At 53.0% G+C, this 15,515-nt stretch overlaps 1 protein-coding gene across 2 annotated transcripts in view; it reads left to right on the top strand.

Annotated features, from left to right (window-relative positions):
• The window catches only part of Camkk2 (calcium/calmodulin dependent protein kinase kinase 2), a 42,989-nt gene extending 27,926 nt beyond the window's left edge, over window positions 1-15,063 (top strand). The window contains exons 8-17 of one of the 2 annotated variants that reach the window (XM_026386066.2): window positions 950-971; window positions 1,121-1,209; window positions 2,340-2,539; window positions 3,098-3,151; window positions 5,245-5,318; window positions 5,411-5,498; window positions 6,596-6,724; window positions 10,822-10,922; window positions 11,354-11,396; window positions 14,769-15,063. In XM_026386066.2, coding sequence (XP_026241851.2) covers window positions 950-971; window positions 1,121-1,209; window positions 2,340-2,539; window positions 3,098-3,151; window positions 5,245-5,318; window positions 5,411-5,498; window positions 6,596-6,724; window positions 10,822-10,922; window positions 11,354-11,396; window positions 14,769-14,939 — 971 coding nt within the window. In that variant the 3' untranslated portion in view covers window positions 14,940-15,063. The remainder of the gene's footprint in view (window positions 1-949; window positions 972-1,120; window positions 1,210-2,339; window positions 2,540-3,097; window positions 3,152-5,244; window positions 5,319-5,410; window positions 5,499-6,595; window positions 6,725-10,821; window positions 10,923-11,353; window positions 11,397-14,768) is intronic. The other variant, XM_026386067.2, reaches the window with a different exon arrangement.
• The last annotated feature ends 452 nt before the right edge of the window (window positions 15,064-15,515 follow it).

Genomic DNA, 15,515 nt, shown 5'->3' on the forward strand with positions numbered 1-15,515 from the left:
GCGGCCTGTATTTCTAGAGGAAATTCCCACCCACCATTCAACCCCAAGAGTAGCTGAACTGTGGTGACTGAAAATAAACCTGTTCCAACAGGCCAGCCTCCCCCAGGCCGGCTGACTACGGTGCTGGCTGGGTGGGAGGAAGGTGCAGAAATCATGAAACTTGCAAATTAAGACATAAATAACCGAGGCAGGAAAGGCCGGAGCTTCTCACCACAGCCTGAAGCAGCAGCAGCTGTGTCTTTTTTGAGGGGTGGGGGGTGGAGGGTTCCGGGGATTGACCTCAGGGGCACTCAGTCACTGAGCCATATCCCCAGCCCTATTTTGTATTTTATTTAGAGACAGGGTCTCACTGAGTTGCTTAGGGCCTCACTTTTGCTGAGGCTGGCTTTGAACTCACGATCCTCTTGCCTCAGCTTCCCAAGCTGCTGGGATTATAGCGTGCACCACTGCGCCCAGCAGCAGGTCTATCTTAACTCAAGTTTATGGTGCCTGAATCCCTGGGAGTGACCAGAGGACGTAGTTGAGTGTCAGTCCTATCTCTTGGAACCTCCAAGGTACAAGTGGAGGGACAGGAGGGAGCCCAGGAGCCCCTGTCCTGCTCCCCTTCTCCCCTGCCTTGTTTTCCTTCACCAATGGATCCTTGGCCATTTTGAGCACTAGAGGTAAAAAAAGCCAGGCTGGGATCCTGGGGACGACAGAAATCTCCTTGGCCTCCCAGTGGGAACTCGGCAAAGCAGGACATTGAGTGGCTTGGGTGCTGTAGACTCTCTCTCTCTGGTCTCCCAGTGTCAGTTTGTGTGCTTCTTGGTGTTTCTAGAGGTGGATGGGAGATGGGGAGCACCCCGAGGGAGTTTTCCAGTTTCCCAGTGTAACAGTTGACCCCTTTCTCTTCTTTGACCCTGACCCTGACCCCTAACCCCTAACCCTAACCCCTTTTTCTTCCTTATAGTGTTTGAACTTGTCAACCAAGGGTGAGTGTCCCTGCTCCCAGGCATGGTCCCCGCTCCCAGGTGTGATGCCCTTGGCTTTGTGACCTTCGAGGCTGAGGGAGGTGGTGCTGGGCTCTGCTGGGGGGAGAGGGCGAGGGCTGATCTGTGTGTCATACATGTTGACGTTTCAGGCCCGTGATGGATGTGCCCACCCTCAAACCCCTGTCTGAAGACCAGGCCCGTTTCTACTTCCAGGATCTGATCAAAGGCATCGAGTACCGTAAGTGAGGCCCCTGGGAGGATCCTCATGCCTGGTGGTGATCAGCCTTCCCAGCTGGTGGGTGGGAGTGGGAGGGTCTCCTGGTGTGCAAGGCAGTGGGCAGCAGACTGTGTGAGTGCAGAGCAGGGCTGGCTTCGGAGAGCAGTCTCGGGGGCAAGCAGAAGCTGCTCTTCCTTCCACAGAGAGAAAATGAAGAGCAATAGTAGTTATGAGCATTTCTCCAGTGAATTCCGTGTGAACCAGGCACTGTTTGGGGCATTACCTTCGTCATCTCTCATTCCTCCCAAGGACCCTGGGACGGGGACCCTGTTAACCTCCCGGGACCTTAGTTTCCTCATCTGTAAAATGGAGACAAAGTATTTCTCAGCAGGGTTGAGTGGTTATATCAGTGGTTCTGATTGGCAGGTGTGCTTTCTGCTCCTGGTTGTTAAATATTTCCACTCTTATCCCTGCCTATCACATAAGATTGTTTTGAAGTTTAATTGGGATAAATGTGAACCACTTAGCACAGAGCTAAGCCCAGGACTGGGTGCCCAACAGTGACACCCTCTGTACTCATTGATACTATGATCGTCATCACCACCCCAGAAACTACACCTAGGTTTCCAGACCATAGCACCACCCATTGCCATTGGCTGACACCAGACAGGAATGATGAGCCAAGTCCTCAGTTCTGTTTTTTTGGTTCACACTTCAAATCAGCCTGCTCTGGTCATCGTTGCTCCGGTGAATTAGTATTGGCCGTTGGTAATTGAAGCTGTGTTTGACTGGCGTGAGTCCTGAGGCTCTTAGGAGGGTACTAAACCCAATGAAAACTCCGTGTGTGCTGGTAACCACACAGACATGGGGGTTACACATTCTAACAGGTGGTTATGAATGGCTGTAGGCAGTCACTGTTTTGGGAACGAGTCCTTTTGAGAATGAGTATCTTTTGAAGACACTTTCCCCCTTACCTTTTAGAGGATAGAGGTGCCCAGCAGGTTTGGGAGGGGAGGGTTGGGAAAGACCAGGGGCCATGGCAGAGGAGGTACCAGGGTGATGCCACGCTGTGTCTTTGAGCCGTGTGGCCATATGCAGATCCTCACAGGGGTTTCTTGCCCCCTCTGTTCCCTGGGTGCCATCCCACCCAGTACACTACCAGAAGATCATCCACCGGGACATCAAGCCTTCCAACCTCCTGGTTGGAGAAGATGGGCACATCAAGATCGCTGACTTTGGTGTGAGCAATGAGTTCAAAGGCAGTGATGCCCTCCTGTCTAACACCGTCGGCACACCTGCCTTCATGGCACCCGAGTCGCTTTCGGAGACCCGCAAGATCTTCTCTGGGAAGGTAGGTTTGGACCTGTCTGAACCGCTGAGATCTTCCTGTGTTAGGGTCCTTTGGTTGTAAGTAATACAAATACAACTTAAATAGCAAATGCACTGGGGTTGTGCAGCTGAGGAGTGGGCATGTGTGGCTTTGGGCTCTGCCAGCCAGTTATGCAAACAGGAATTTGTCTTTCTCCAGCTTTTGGCTGCTTTCCTGAGTTGGTTTCCTCTGCAGGCGGATCAGGCACCAGCAGCTCCAAGCTACTTTCAGCTGACCAACCTCAGTAGCAAGAGCATTCCTTTTTCTAAAGAGCAGAGCAAGAACTCTGGGGCTGGTTGTGATTAGCCAAGTGTGGGTTATGTGCCTGTCCTTGGACCATCCTATGATTGGGGGAATAGTGCTCTCCTTGGCCATGCCTGGGTCATGTGCTCTCTAAAAAGGTTGGGGGACCAACACCTGACCCTCCCCAGCTATGTGGACTGAGAAGAGGTGCTTCTCTAAATGGTGCTGGACAGGCAAAAGCAGGAGATGCCCTTCCCTGCCCCTGGCCACACCTGCCAAGCTCTCTTTTCCTTGCAGGCCTTGGATGTTTGGGCCATGGGTGTGACGCTGTACTGCTTTGTCTTTGGCCAGGTAAGAGGGTGGGGTGTCCTGTCTCCTGAGTGCTGCTGGCTGACCTTTTGGACTAATGGTCATCCTTGCAGAGAGATAGCATTTATTCATCTGAAATTTCTTTATCTCTGTGGCCAGACGTGAATGTGGAAAAGAAAGCCCACCTAGACATAGTACAGATCTGTATATGACACTCAGATTTCTGAAAAAGAGTCTGATAGAACAGAAGGGCTGGCAGAGACTCTGGATTTTGGAGGTATTGCCAAGTTTAGGGCAAGCTCAACAAACACACCACCTCTCCCACTCCTGGGCCCCAGACAGACATCACTAATCAATAGCTGCACTTATTTCTCCTTTGCCACATATTGCTTTGAGCTTCTTTTCCTCAGCGTGTGCTGAGACTCTATTGTCAGGGACAGAATTGGAATGGGAATTAAAAGTCCCTTTGACTTTTTTTTTGACAAAGGGAGTGCTAATCTGCCTTTTTGTCATTGTGACTCTTGTTGTAGTGGTGGTTTCAATATTATTGATGTTTAGAGGCTTCTCTTTTTTTTTTTTTTAAATTTTAATATTTATTTTTTAGTTTTCGGCGGACACAACATCTTTGTTTGTATGTGGTGCTGAGGATCGAACCCGGGCCGCATGCATGCCAGGCGAGCGCTACTGCTTGAGCCACATCCCCAGCCCCAAGAGGCTTCTCTTTTTAACTGTGAAGTTCAGTTTGATTATGTGAGCAATTAAAAATGTGAAATTTTCCCTTCCATGAGTTTGTGCTCCTGTTGAGGAAAGCTTAAGAATCTGATCCCGTGTAGCGGGAGTCTGTAGCTCCCCCCCCCCCACACAGCATTTGATTGGAAAATTTTCAATCACATGACAAAATTGAAAAAATTTTGCATAAACACCCAGGATCACCACCCTCCCCCCCGCCACTGGAGTCTACGGTGACTATCTCACTATGCCTACTTTATCGTGTGGCTCTCCATTCCCCTACCCATCTTATTTTTTAGTGCCTTGCAAGATGGCCAGCCAGTACCTCTACTGTTCTTCCAAGTGCTTTAGAAGGCAGTCATTGGCTAGAACTCCATATTTACCTGTGGTCTTCCCCCACCCCCCCCTTGGAGATACAACTTACATACAATGAAATGTGCTATGTTCCTAATGAGTTTTGCCCAGCGGACGCTGCTGCCCACACATTGCTCTTATAGAGATCATTTTTCTTGGACAGGAGTGGAGTAGGTGACTTTGTTACCTTTTCCCAGTGTGCTGTGCTATGGATTGAACCCAGAGCCCTGGGCATGCTAGGCAAGTGCTCTACCAACTGAGTTATATCCCCAGCCCCAGAGTTCTTTTTTACCAGCAAAGACAACCAGCTTCTATGGGATCAGGCCCTCCACCTGGTGAGAGTTGATTTATCACTTGGGAGGTGGTGCAAAGTCCCATTGAGGTGAAGAGCCCACTCTGAGCTGGCACGTGTCCTCTCTAAACTAATGTTTTTATCCTCAGTAAAAAGAATACTTATTGTTTTTTTTTTTTTTTCCTTTTTGGGTCCTGGGGCTTGAACACATGCTGAGCATGCGCTCTCCCACTGAGTTATATCCCAGCACTTTATTATTCCTTATGGCTTCTGAGGGGATGGACAGAGGTAATCCAGTATTTATGACCTGAGGCCCTGTTTCCAGTCAGGAATGTCCTGGACATGGGGGATCTACAGTGAGCAAGACAGATGCAAATCCCTGCCCTCCTAGAACTGACAGGGAGTGGTTGGCAGGGGTGGGGGTGGACAGGGAAGGTGAGTTTATTGGTCACTTGCATTACAGAGAGAATAAGCCATGCAAGTTTCCCTGGGAAGATCACACTGGGTAGGGGGGACAGTGGATTAAGTGTTGGTCACAAGGCCTCCCGCAGAGCCTGGGTTACTGTTGGGGGGAGCAGAATGTTTGCTTTTGTCCCTCCTAGGACATCCCTGGGCAGATGGGAACGCTCCGTCCCCATACTGGGCCATGGCTGTTGACTTCTGTCCTGTAACTCACAGGGAATGATACATCACAGGTGGCCTCTGAAGGACACAGGTGGCAGCTGGTCACCACTACTCTCTCCCCGGCCTCTTTTCACAGTGCCCGTTCATGGATGAGCGGATCATGTGTTTACACAGTAAGATCAAGAGTCAGGCCCTGGAGTTCCCAGACCAGTGAGTGTTGCCTATCCGTCCTTCCTCTCCTCGAGTCTTCTTGTGGTCCTGTGCATTTTATCTCCCACACCTGACATGTCTCCCTCCCCCAGGCCTGACATAGCTGAGGACCTGAAGGACCTGATCACCCGTATGTTGGATAAGAACCCGGAGTCAAGGATTGTGGTGCCGGAAATCAAGGTACCTGGGAGCCACTGCTGGCCCCCGAGGCTGACACCCTGGGTTCAGCCTGCGTCCTGTGCTTGGAATTGTTTGGCTCCACCCCGCCTTGGCCAAGCCCTGTGCCCATTTGTCCACAGCACAACGCCCTCCTCCATACCGCAGCCCTCCCATGCCCTGGGCCTCTGGGTTGCTGGGGTTGGCAAGGGGTAATGAGGAGGTTCTGGGGGTTTTGTTCACTGTGACTGTGTTGTGGGTTCTGTGACCAATCAACCAGGCAACCTTCCTCTTGCTCCAACTGGCTCGGGCTGATGGGGCGTCTACCCTGTGCAGACTGATATAGGGACTTTATATGCTCCATACACTGGCTGCTAAAACTCTGGGTCCTTTCCTTGACCTTGAATGTAGAGATGTGGGCCAGTCCCTTTGAGGAACTGTAGTGAGAGTGGGAGGGAATCTGTCAGCACTTCCACCTCCTCAACCTGCCAGATTCTACCCTGTTGCAGAAAAAGCTTTTTAGAGAAACCTGTGTCCATCTGCCACCCGCCTGTCAATGCCACGAGCACATATCTGGCCCTTTAGGAATCCTGAGATGTGCTTTGAGGTCTTCTAGGCACCTGGGGGCTAGCACTGAAAGGTGTCTTAAGAGAGGGCAGTTCAAAAGGTCACATAGAAGGACTTGGACCTGAGGAGTAGGGCCGGGGACAACTCTGGCCTGGGTCCTCCTGATCATGTCCTTCCAGCTAGTCTCACTGCCTCCCCAGGCCACCATTTTCCCTTCAGTGCAGTGCGGAGGATGGCGCCTGCTCCGAGCAGAGCTTCTAGGTGTCAGTCAGAGTGATGGGCGCTAGTCACCTCCATGCCACACAAGATCTGGGACCAGGTGGAGAGCGGGGTCCAAACGCTTCTCAGCCCCGTGGCCCCTCCCATTCTTGTCTTGGCTTTTGCCTGTTTCCTTCCATCTCACTCCCGCCCTCGGCCTGCCCACCAGCTCTCTGCATGCCTGGCCGCAGGCCCCGGCCGCTCCCTCCTGCATGCCTTTCTTGGCTCCGCTCGCTGGCAGGACCTTCTGGGAGGTGGCTGCACCTGCCCCTCACCCATCCTGTCGTTCGTTGAAGCTGCACCCCTGGGTCACGAGGCACGGGGCCGAGCCGTTGCCATCGGAGGATGAGAACTGCACGCTGGTCGAGGTGACCGAAGAGGAGGTGGAGAATTCTGTCAAACACATTCCCAGCCTGGCGACCGTGGTAAGGCAGATGAACCACCAACCACGAGCAGGGCCCAAGACAGCCTGAGGCGCGCTGGCGGCGAGGACAGGGCCAGGACACAGCGGAGGCCTGGGAAGCAGATGTGGGGCCCGAGAGTCAGGAAGCGGCCGGGAGCTGCCCCTGGCCCACAGCTGCCAACCTTGGCCTCGGTCTCCTGTGAGGCCCCGTGGCCCATGTTTCCAGAGTGAGGCAGCCCCTCTGCAAGACCACACCGCCCCTCCTGAGTTTTTGCTTTCAGAGCATGGCAGGGGAGAGGAGCCAGGAGGAGGAGCAGGACTGGGCAGGGGCCAGGAATGGGGGTTGGAGCCGAGGTCTCATAAGATGTGGTTCCCATCTGTCTGGAGCTTCAGTTTCCAGAGCAGACAGCCCAGCACATGACGTCGGCCTGGTGGGCTGTTCCCCAGCCAGGACATGGGCTTCCTCTCTGCATACCTCAGAAAGTTCTTCCCAACTCTCGAGGGTACAATTTGGCTTGGGAAGAACTGAGCCCCTTTTGTGGCCTTGATTTTGGGGTCCCGACACAAGAAGAAGGAAGCAGAATGTGAATTCTTCAGCCTTAACCTTGGAGACTGTGGGAACTGCCCAGTCGCCAAGCCTCTGCCCCTGAGCATCTGGCTCCAGGAAGAATCCAGGGGTCTGGGGTCCAGGCAACAGTCCTAGCTGGCTGCCCTCTGTGGCCACCTTGAAAGCCCTGGTGCATTTGGCCAGCTCCAGCCCCAGCAGGCCAGGGGACCCTGGGCTCTGGGAGAGACCTGAGAACCTGCAAAGCCAGCGTCCAGCCTGGAGGGGCTTCCCCGCTTGGGGAGTCCAGATGCTGGCTCTTCCTCTTCTAGCTTTGCACTGCTCTCTTCTGCTTCCCACTTTGCCTGTCTCCCTCTAAATCCTGAGCCCCAGGACACTTATCTATGTCTCCTCCCGCCTAGTCCTCTGCATGACCTTCACCGTAGAGACTCACTCGCACCCACTCTCCCTCATCCTCACCCATTCTCCCTCATCCACCCTTCCACGCACCACACCCCATCTCGTGCCTGTGGCCTGGGAGGCAGCTGGTGTGGGACTCTGTGCCTACTGTGGGTTTTGTTCCTGGCTGTTGCCCTGACCCCTCCCCCTCCCCCTGCAGATTCTTGAGAGAGAGCCCCTGATCCCGGGGGTCTGGAGTAGGCATTAGCCATTCAGGAACCACTTCTTAAAAATTAAGAGCGGTTTCTCAGGCAGGGACATGGTGATGAACAATACTGATGTGGCCCCTACCATGGCCCCTGCCATCCTGGAGAGACCAACAACAGATACAGGCACAGTGTAATGGGGGCATGGGGCTGCTCCTGGAGCAGGGACACTTGGCCCAGGTGGTGGGTTGGAGATAGCTTCCTGAAAGTAGTGGAAGTGCATCAAGTTAGGGGCAGGGTGTTGACCCGGCCAAGAGAGGGTAGCGGGGCAGGCAGTCCAGCAAGAGGGAAGAGTACAGGCACTGTCCCCTGTTGGGAGGGAGCTCAACCAGCCAGAAGCTTCTAGAAAGTTAGGGCTGCTGAAGCAGAGCAAGGCACTGCAGAGACAGTGCAACAGAATTAAATCTTGACCCCAAGGGTAGGAAGGGTCTGAATCCCTGCTGGCAGGGGAGGTGGTGGGCAGGTCTAGGCCCACCTGGCTAGACTGTGGGAACCTGGCTGGGGTCGAGACCTTCATTCTCAAACCGGCTGCCTTTTTTTTCTTTTTTCCATTTTTCCTCCTATTGAGGTAGAAGTTCCATTAACTATATCAAAGTGAACAATTCAGTGGCATTTATGATGTTCACAGAGTTGTGCATTTGTCACCTTGATAGTTCTGAAGCGATTTTATCACCTCAGGGAAACCTCTTACTCCTGAACTCCCTCCCCAGCCCTCCTCCCCAGCCACCGCTGATCTGCTGTCTCTGTACAGGTGTCCTGTCTGGACGTTCCATGTCAATGGAGTCACGTGTATGTGGCCTTTTTTAGGGCTCATCCTTGCTGCAGCAGGTGGCTGAGTAATGCTCCATTGTATAGGTAGACCACATTTTGTTTACCTGTTCTTCAACTAATGGACATTGGCCACTTTTTGATAAATTAGTGTTTTTAAAATATTATTATTAGCAACAAACCCTTTAAAAAAATCAGAAGCTCAGTCAATCCATAATCCTGCTTAAAGAGGCACCATGCTCCAGAGCGTGAGCCCGGCCTTTCAGTGACCCTGCTTCCTTTGACAATATCCAAGGGTGATTGGTAAGGAACTTTCCAGGGCTCCCTGGATGGTTACAGGCTAAGTTCCAACTTCCTATAGATGAGGGATTCTTAATCAGGGGCTGAGGGGATCCAGCTGGGCTTTAAGAAAGCTGGGGACAGATGAGGGGAGACAAGGCAGTAGAAGCAGAGAAAAGAAGCTGGGCAAGGTTGAGGGACCAGGAGGGGCCTTTCCTTTAGGCAGCCTCTACCCAGTCCTGGCTAGAGTGGGCAAGGCAGGGGGCTGGGCCAGGGCTCAGCCACTCCCAGGCTCAGTGGGACCTTCCAGGGCCTCTGTGCCCTTGAGCCCTCACTCCACACCAGCCTGTGAACTGGTGGTCTCCTTGTCCTGGGGTGTTTCTCATCCTCAACTAAAATGCAGGCTCCCGAGAAATCGCTCCTGCTGTGCCTGACCGGGGGAGTGTAGAGTGGTTCGGGCTTTGTAGAAAACACTCAGGGAGTTCCTCAAAATGTTAAGTACAGTTACAGGATCCAGAAGTTCTACAGATGCCTATCTAAGAGGAAGGAAAACACGTTCACACAAATATGAACTCAGTCGTCCACCCTGGCACCGTCCGCATCTGCCCCAAAGCAGAAACTGTCCAGATGTCCAGCAGACGGGTGGGTGAGCAAAGTGCAGCCCATCCACACCGGGAACATTATAGGGCCATGAAAAGGAAAGAGACTGATGCCTGTTACAACACAGGCAAGCCCCGTGAAAGGCAGACGCAAGAGGCTGCGATTGTGGGATTCCCTTTACAAGGAACGTCCAGAAGAGCTGGTCTGCACCCACACCGAAAGGGCTGGGGGTCGGGGCCCGGAGTGGCTGTTGCCGGGTTTGGCCTTCCCTCCTTCTCTCCCTGCATTGCCAGGCAGCGCTCCACCTCTGAGCTACACCCCAGGCTTGTATGTGTTTTTTTGAGGTAATCTAAACTTTTCCAAAATTAGATAATGGTGATGTGAAAATACTAAAAGCCACTGAATTGTATACACTCGCCCCTCCATAGCTGCGAGTTCCACGTCTGTGAATTTAAACATGTATCAGACATGTTCAGAGAAAGTGGTTGCTTCTGTATTGAACATAGTCCAGACTTTCCCCTCGTCCTTTCCTGAGCGGTATGGTGAGATCAGTATTTACGTAGCATTTCCATTCTGTTAGGTGTAAGTCATCCAGAGATGGTTTAAAGCCTACCAAGAGGGTGTGTGTAGATGTGCAAACGCCGAGCTGTTTTATGTGAGGGGGTTTGAGCATCCACAGCATTCCGGAGCTGGTGTGGGGCGTGTTCTGAGCTGATGCTCCTGGGCTTTAAAATGGTGAATTAAGGCATGTGAATTATATTTCAGTTTTAAAAAAGCACCCTCCCCCACGCCACCCCCAGAGCAGTCCTGGGGAAACATGGTTGGTTTGTCACTGGGGCAGTCACACCTGGCCTTCCCTGAAAAGAAGGGCTTGAAGATGAGACAGGTTGATGGGCTGGGAGGACCACCTAGCAACAGCTCAGGTGAGACAGATGGTGCCAGGTGTGCCCCAAGGGACACGCAGGCCAGCTGTCCTGGAGCTTGGGGTCCGTGGGATCAGGTAGGCTGGGATTAGATAATGACAGGCTTTGCATGTTAGACCAAGGAGTCTGGACTTGAACTTGGCCTCCAGGAACCGGGGAGTGGACCCATGGGACATGGGCATGGATCTGGCTGGTGTATGTTGGGGGCCGCCACAAAGGCCTGCCGTCCGTGGAGAGCTGAGAGAGCTGATGGGGGCCTGGGAGAAGGAAGGGAAAGGTTGTTGCCTGAAATCTCCCCACGTAACCGAGCAGTCACCTGCCACCTCCTCTCCCTCTTCAGATCCTGGTGAAGACCATGATTCGGAAACGCTCCTTCGGGAACCCATTTGAGGGCAGCCGGCGGGAGGAGCGCTCGCAGTCTGCCCCTGGGAACCTGCTCCTGTGAGTGTCCACGGCCTTCCTCTCAGGGTGGGGGCTGGAGGGTAGGCCTGGGTATCCCTGAAGCAAAATCAAAGGCCAGGAGACCCGCCCTGCACACTGTGCTCCCTGCCTTGGGTCTCCTCCCGTTGCTCAGCCCACAGCCTTGTGTTGGGAGCTCCTCCAGACTGAGGTCTGGCCTTTTCACTGGGGGTCTCCTGATAACCAGCACCCCTGCCCTGAAGCACAGTCCCAGAGGGTGGGGTTTTAGGCTGTGTAATGGTGAGCACTGGGCCTTGCCCTGGGGCTCTGCGTCTTAATGCAGAGAGCTGTCTGCTCACCTGCTTGGCACTGGCCATGTGAAGTAGGCGTTGGGGTCTGCTGTCCCTGGGGCGGGGGGTGGTATCCCCGTGGCCCCTTCTCACTTCCCTTTTCCCTCCCTCTGGCAATTCCAGCAAAAAAACAACCAGGGAGTGGGAGCCCCAGTCTGAGCCCAAGGTAACGCCTGCCTGCCTGTGCGTAGCCTCTGCGGGGGCCTGGGGGGGGCAGGTGCAGAGCACGGGGGAGTCTCCTCCAGGCCATTTTCCTTCCAGCCTGGCTGCTGTGCTCAGCCTCACTTTGGGCCTCTAGACTTGGGGATAAAACTAGGGGCCTCGAGGGGCTTGGGCCCATTGGCGGGTCCTGCATGTGGGCTGGGGCTGCGGGTGCATGGCGCTCCGCCCGGAATGCCCGTGAACTCACCCTGGTCTTTAGACCCAGTCCCTGCATACTCAGTGCACGGCAATGGCCTTGAAGCTCTGTCACAGGCCCAGGGCTGCCGCTACTGAGCGCAATGGTTAGAGCACACGTCAGGCCTGCTACGCCCTGTGACTTGTCTGCTGGCTTAAGATCTAGAAAATAAGTCCCCTCTGCCTGTTGCAAAGGGGCATAAGAATCCTGTGGCCTGAGTAGGAGCTCAGCCTTTTCCTCTCCGGGATGGCCGACCCTCCTCCAAACACACTTCCATGCCAATGTTACTAGCATCTTCCAGGACAAATGAGAATTCTTGTCCCTAGAAGACTGGAAGCTTTGATTGGCAGAACCACTGCTCGTTCCCCAAGTACCTGCAGCACCGTGGAGACCCCAGTGTCGTTCCCACAGGCTTGATGTGGCCACCTGATTCTCCACTGGCAGCTCCAAGCAGTTAAAAATAGCTTCATTGGGGCTGGGGGTGCAGCTCAGCGGTAGGACCCCTGCTCAGCATGTGCAAGGCCCTGGGTTCAATCCCCAGAATACAAACACACACACACACACACACACACACACACACACACGTATATAGTTCAATGACTTTGACTGTATTGACACTTATGCAGCCATCACCACAATCAATTTTTATGAGCCCAAGAAGAAGAAACCCTGTACCTCTGAGCTGTCTACACCCAACTCCCTCATTTCTCAGCAACTGCTAATCTACTTGCAGTTTTCTATGGATTTGCCTGTTCTGGACATTTTCTATAAATGCTTTTGAGTCTGTTTTTGTTTTGTTTTGTTTTTTTTGGTATTGGGGAACGAACCCAGGGCCTCACACAAGCTGGGCAAGCACTTCTTCACCACTGAGCTGCTGTCCCTGGGACGGGGGGTGGTATCCCAGTGGCCCCTTCTCACTTCCCTTTTCCCTCCCTCTGGCAATTCCACCTAAAAAACAACCAGGGAGTGGGAGCCCCTGTCTAAGCCCAAGGTAACACCCGCCTGCCTGTGCGTAGACTCTTTTTATTTTTTTCCCCATTTTTTAAAAATATTTTTTTAGTTGTTGATGAACCTTTGTTTTATTTATTTATATGTGGTGCTGAGAATCAAACCCAGTGCTTCATACATGCTAGGCAAGTGCTCTACCACTGAGCTACAAAACCAGCCCCATTCTCTGCTTTTTAAATTTTATTTTGAGACAGGGTCTTGCTAAGTTGCTGGCCTCAGACTTGGGATCCACCTTCCTCAGCCTCCTGAGTAGCTGGGGTTACAGGTCACACTGCCATTCCTGGCTGTGTCTGGCTTCTTTCACTTAACCTCATGTTTCTTAGGTTCCTCCCTGGTGTAGCATGGATCAGTGCTTCAATTCTTTTTATGACTGAATAATATTCCACTGTTTGGATGGAGCATATTTTGTTTATCTATTCATCAATTGATGGACATTGTTTCTATTTTTTAGTTGTTAAAAGTGAACAATGCTGCATGCAGTTGTATATAAGGGGGGAAGTTGACTTATGAGCCAGGTGCTTATGCAGTAATCTAGGAGGGGCCCTGCTTTGGAGATGTGCTTTTGAGACAAAAGCAGGGAAAACACATTGGCATTAGCAATCAGGTCCGACCTTCAGCAGCCCCAGAAGGCTGCCCGAGACCCTGTCTTGTTCCCAGATATCCCAGAAGCCCGGTGACTAGGCAGGCCTTTGGTTTGAGCCTCACAGTGTGATAGTAGAAGCCTAATAGGCTGACTTTTCCTTGGGCATTCTCTTCTTAGTCTCCCTCTTAGGGTCTGCCAAAAGTAAGGCTGCTTCCCCTCTGTGAGCAAGTCTGTTGTTTCCTTTTTGGGGGGGCCGGGATGTGGAGGGGACCAGGGTTTGAAGTCAGAGGCACTTAACCACTGAGCCATATCCCCAGCCCTTAAAATTTTATTTAGAGACAGGCTCTTGCTAAGTTGCTTAGGACTTTGCTAAGTTGCTGAGGCTGGCTTTGAGCTTTGGATCCTCCTGCCTCAGCCTCCTGAGCCACTGGGATTATAGGCGTGCGTCACCAAGCCTGGCTCTATTGTTTCTTTCTGTTTCAGTTCATAATTGCAAGATACCAACAGACTGAGATTAGCCCTTGGTGTTTTGCTGCTGCTTCATTTCCTCACCTCTGGTGCTAGAAACCCTGGGAGTTGCCTGCTGGCAGCTGTGGGCAGGACGTCTTGCTCTAGGAGCTTATAGAGCTGGGGGTCCTGGACCACGGGTTGCCTGCTGTCTGCAGTGAGACCCAGCTGGTGTCAGCAGGTGGCACGGAGGGCAGAAAGCAAGGGTCTCATCAGACAGCTAGTCACAGCTCTGTCCTCCCTGGGCACTTTACATCTTGTTCTTTGTCAGAAACAAGAAGCCAGCAAATGTGATTTTCCTAGGGATGCATAGGCACCGTGATTTCCCAGCCCCTGGGCAGGGACAGAGGCTCCCTTCTGGCCAGGGACACACAAGTCTTCGCTGGGAATGATGGACAGTAGCTTTGAGTGGCATGCTCACCTTGAGGATGCTGAGGGCCTTGGGCCCTTCCTTAGAGATTTCCCCTCCTACGACCTGAGACTCAACCCACAGCAGCTACACCAAGCAGCTCCAGTGAGGTGCGGGGCTCTTCAGGGACAGAAGGGCTCTTCCTCCCTCTTCTGAGAAGGGAGGGGCCATCTTTTCCCTCCCAGGTGGTCTTCCCTTGAGCCTGGGTATAGGGAACTAGGGCCAATGTTGTGGCCATTTCCAGAATGCCACTAGGTGCCAGTCCAAATTGGGCAGGCCCCGCCACTGCCCCACCAGGAGCTCACCATAGGGACTCACAGTTCCTGCCCTGCATGAGCTTTGGCCTCCTTGGGAGGGGGTGGTAAGATTATCAACCCTCGGGGACACCCCACAGAGGGGCCCAACTCCTGCTTGCATCTGCTGTAGTTTTATGTTTTGGGCAAGCATTGCTTCCCCATTTATGGAGGACGCATCTCCTTGGAAAAATTTAAGTGATCAAGGGCAGGTGACGTGATCGCTTTGCAGGTGGTGCGAGGCAGCACGCCTGGGCGGTTGGTGTCCCGAGGTGGGCGATGGTCAGGGCCCTGCCATGGTTTCTCCAGGCCTTAACGCTGGTTTTCTGTTCGGTGAGCAGGAAGCAAGGCAGCGAAGACAGCCTCCGGGGCCCCGAGCCAGCCCCCGTGGGGGAGGAGGAAGTGCTCTTGTGAAAGGTGGTCCCTGCGTGGAAAGTTGGGGGGCCCCCGGCCCCAGCTCCCCCGCACATGTGCTTCCACAGCAGCCTGAGGAGGCACTGGAGCCGGAGTAGCTGCCTGGACGCTCGACCTCGCATGCCTGGCCATGTTGCCCTGCACGGGCTGCTGCACCCTGCGTTTCCATAGCAGCATGTCCTACGGAAACCGAGCACGTGTGTAGAGCCTTGACTGTCACCTCTGGTTATGTGTTTTTCCTTTATTGTTTTAAAGGGGACAAAAAAAAAAAAAAAAAAAAGACTTGACTCCGTGACGTCGACCTTGGCCGCTGGCTGGCCGGACCGGCGGGTGTGAGAAATTGCAGACCAAACCCACGTGCGTTTTGGGATAATTGCTTTTTAAAAATGTTTTTATGCCAAAAATCCTTCAAAACCATGTCAGATATACCAAGGGAATGAATGTGTGCGGGGTTTGAACAGCGCAGAGGAATGAGCAGGAGACTCCAGCAGGACTGGGGCCAAGGAGCAGATGCTGCATTTGAGGAGTGGAAGGAAGGCTTCTCGCGACTCCTTCTGCAAACCCCGAATCGAGGCACCTTCCAGAACCGTGGATGAGCAGGGCTAGCTCTCAGTAGCTGCAGAGAGCATCAATGCAACTTATTTGCAAGAAGGACTTTTAAATTTTTTTATAGG

The sequence above is a fragment of the Urocitellus parryii genome, chromosome 3 (assembly GCF_045843805.1).
Source record: "Urocitellus parryii isolate mUroPar1 chromosome 3, mUroPar1.hap1, whole genome shotgun sequence".
Lineage (NCBI taxonomy): Eukaryota > Metazoa > Chordata > Mammalia > Rodentia > Sciuridae > Urocitellus > Urocitellus parryii.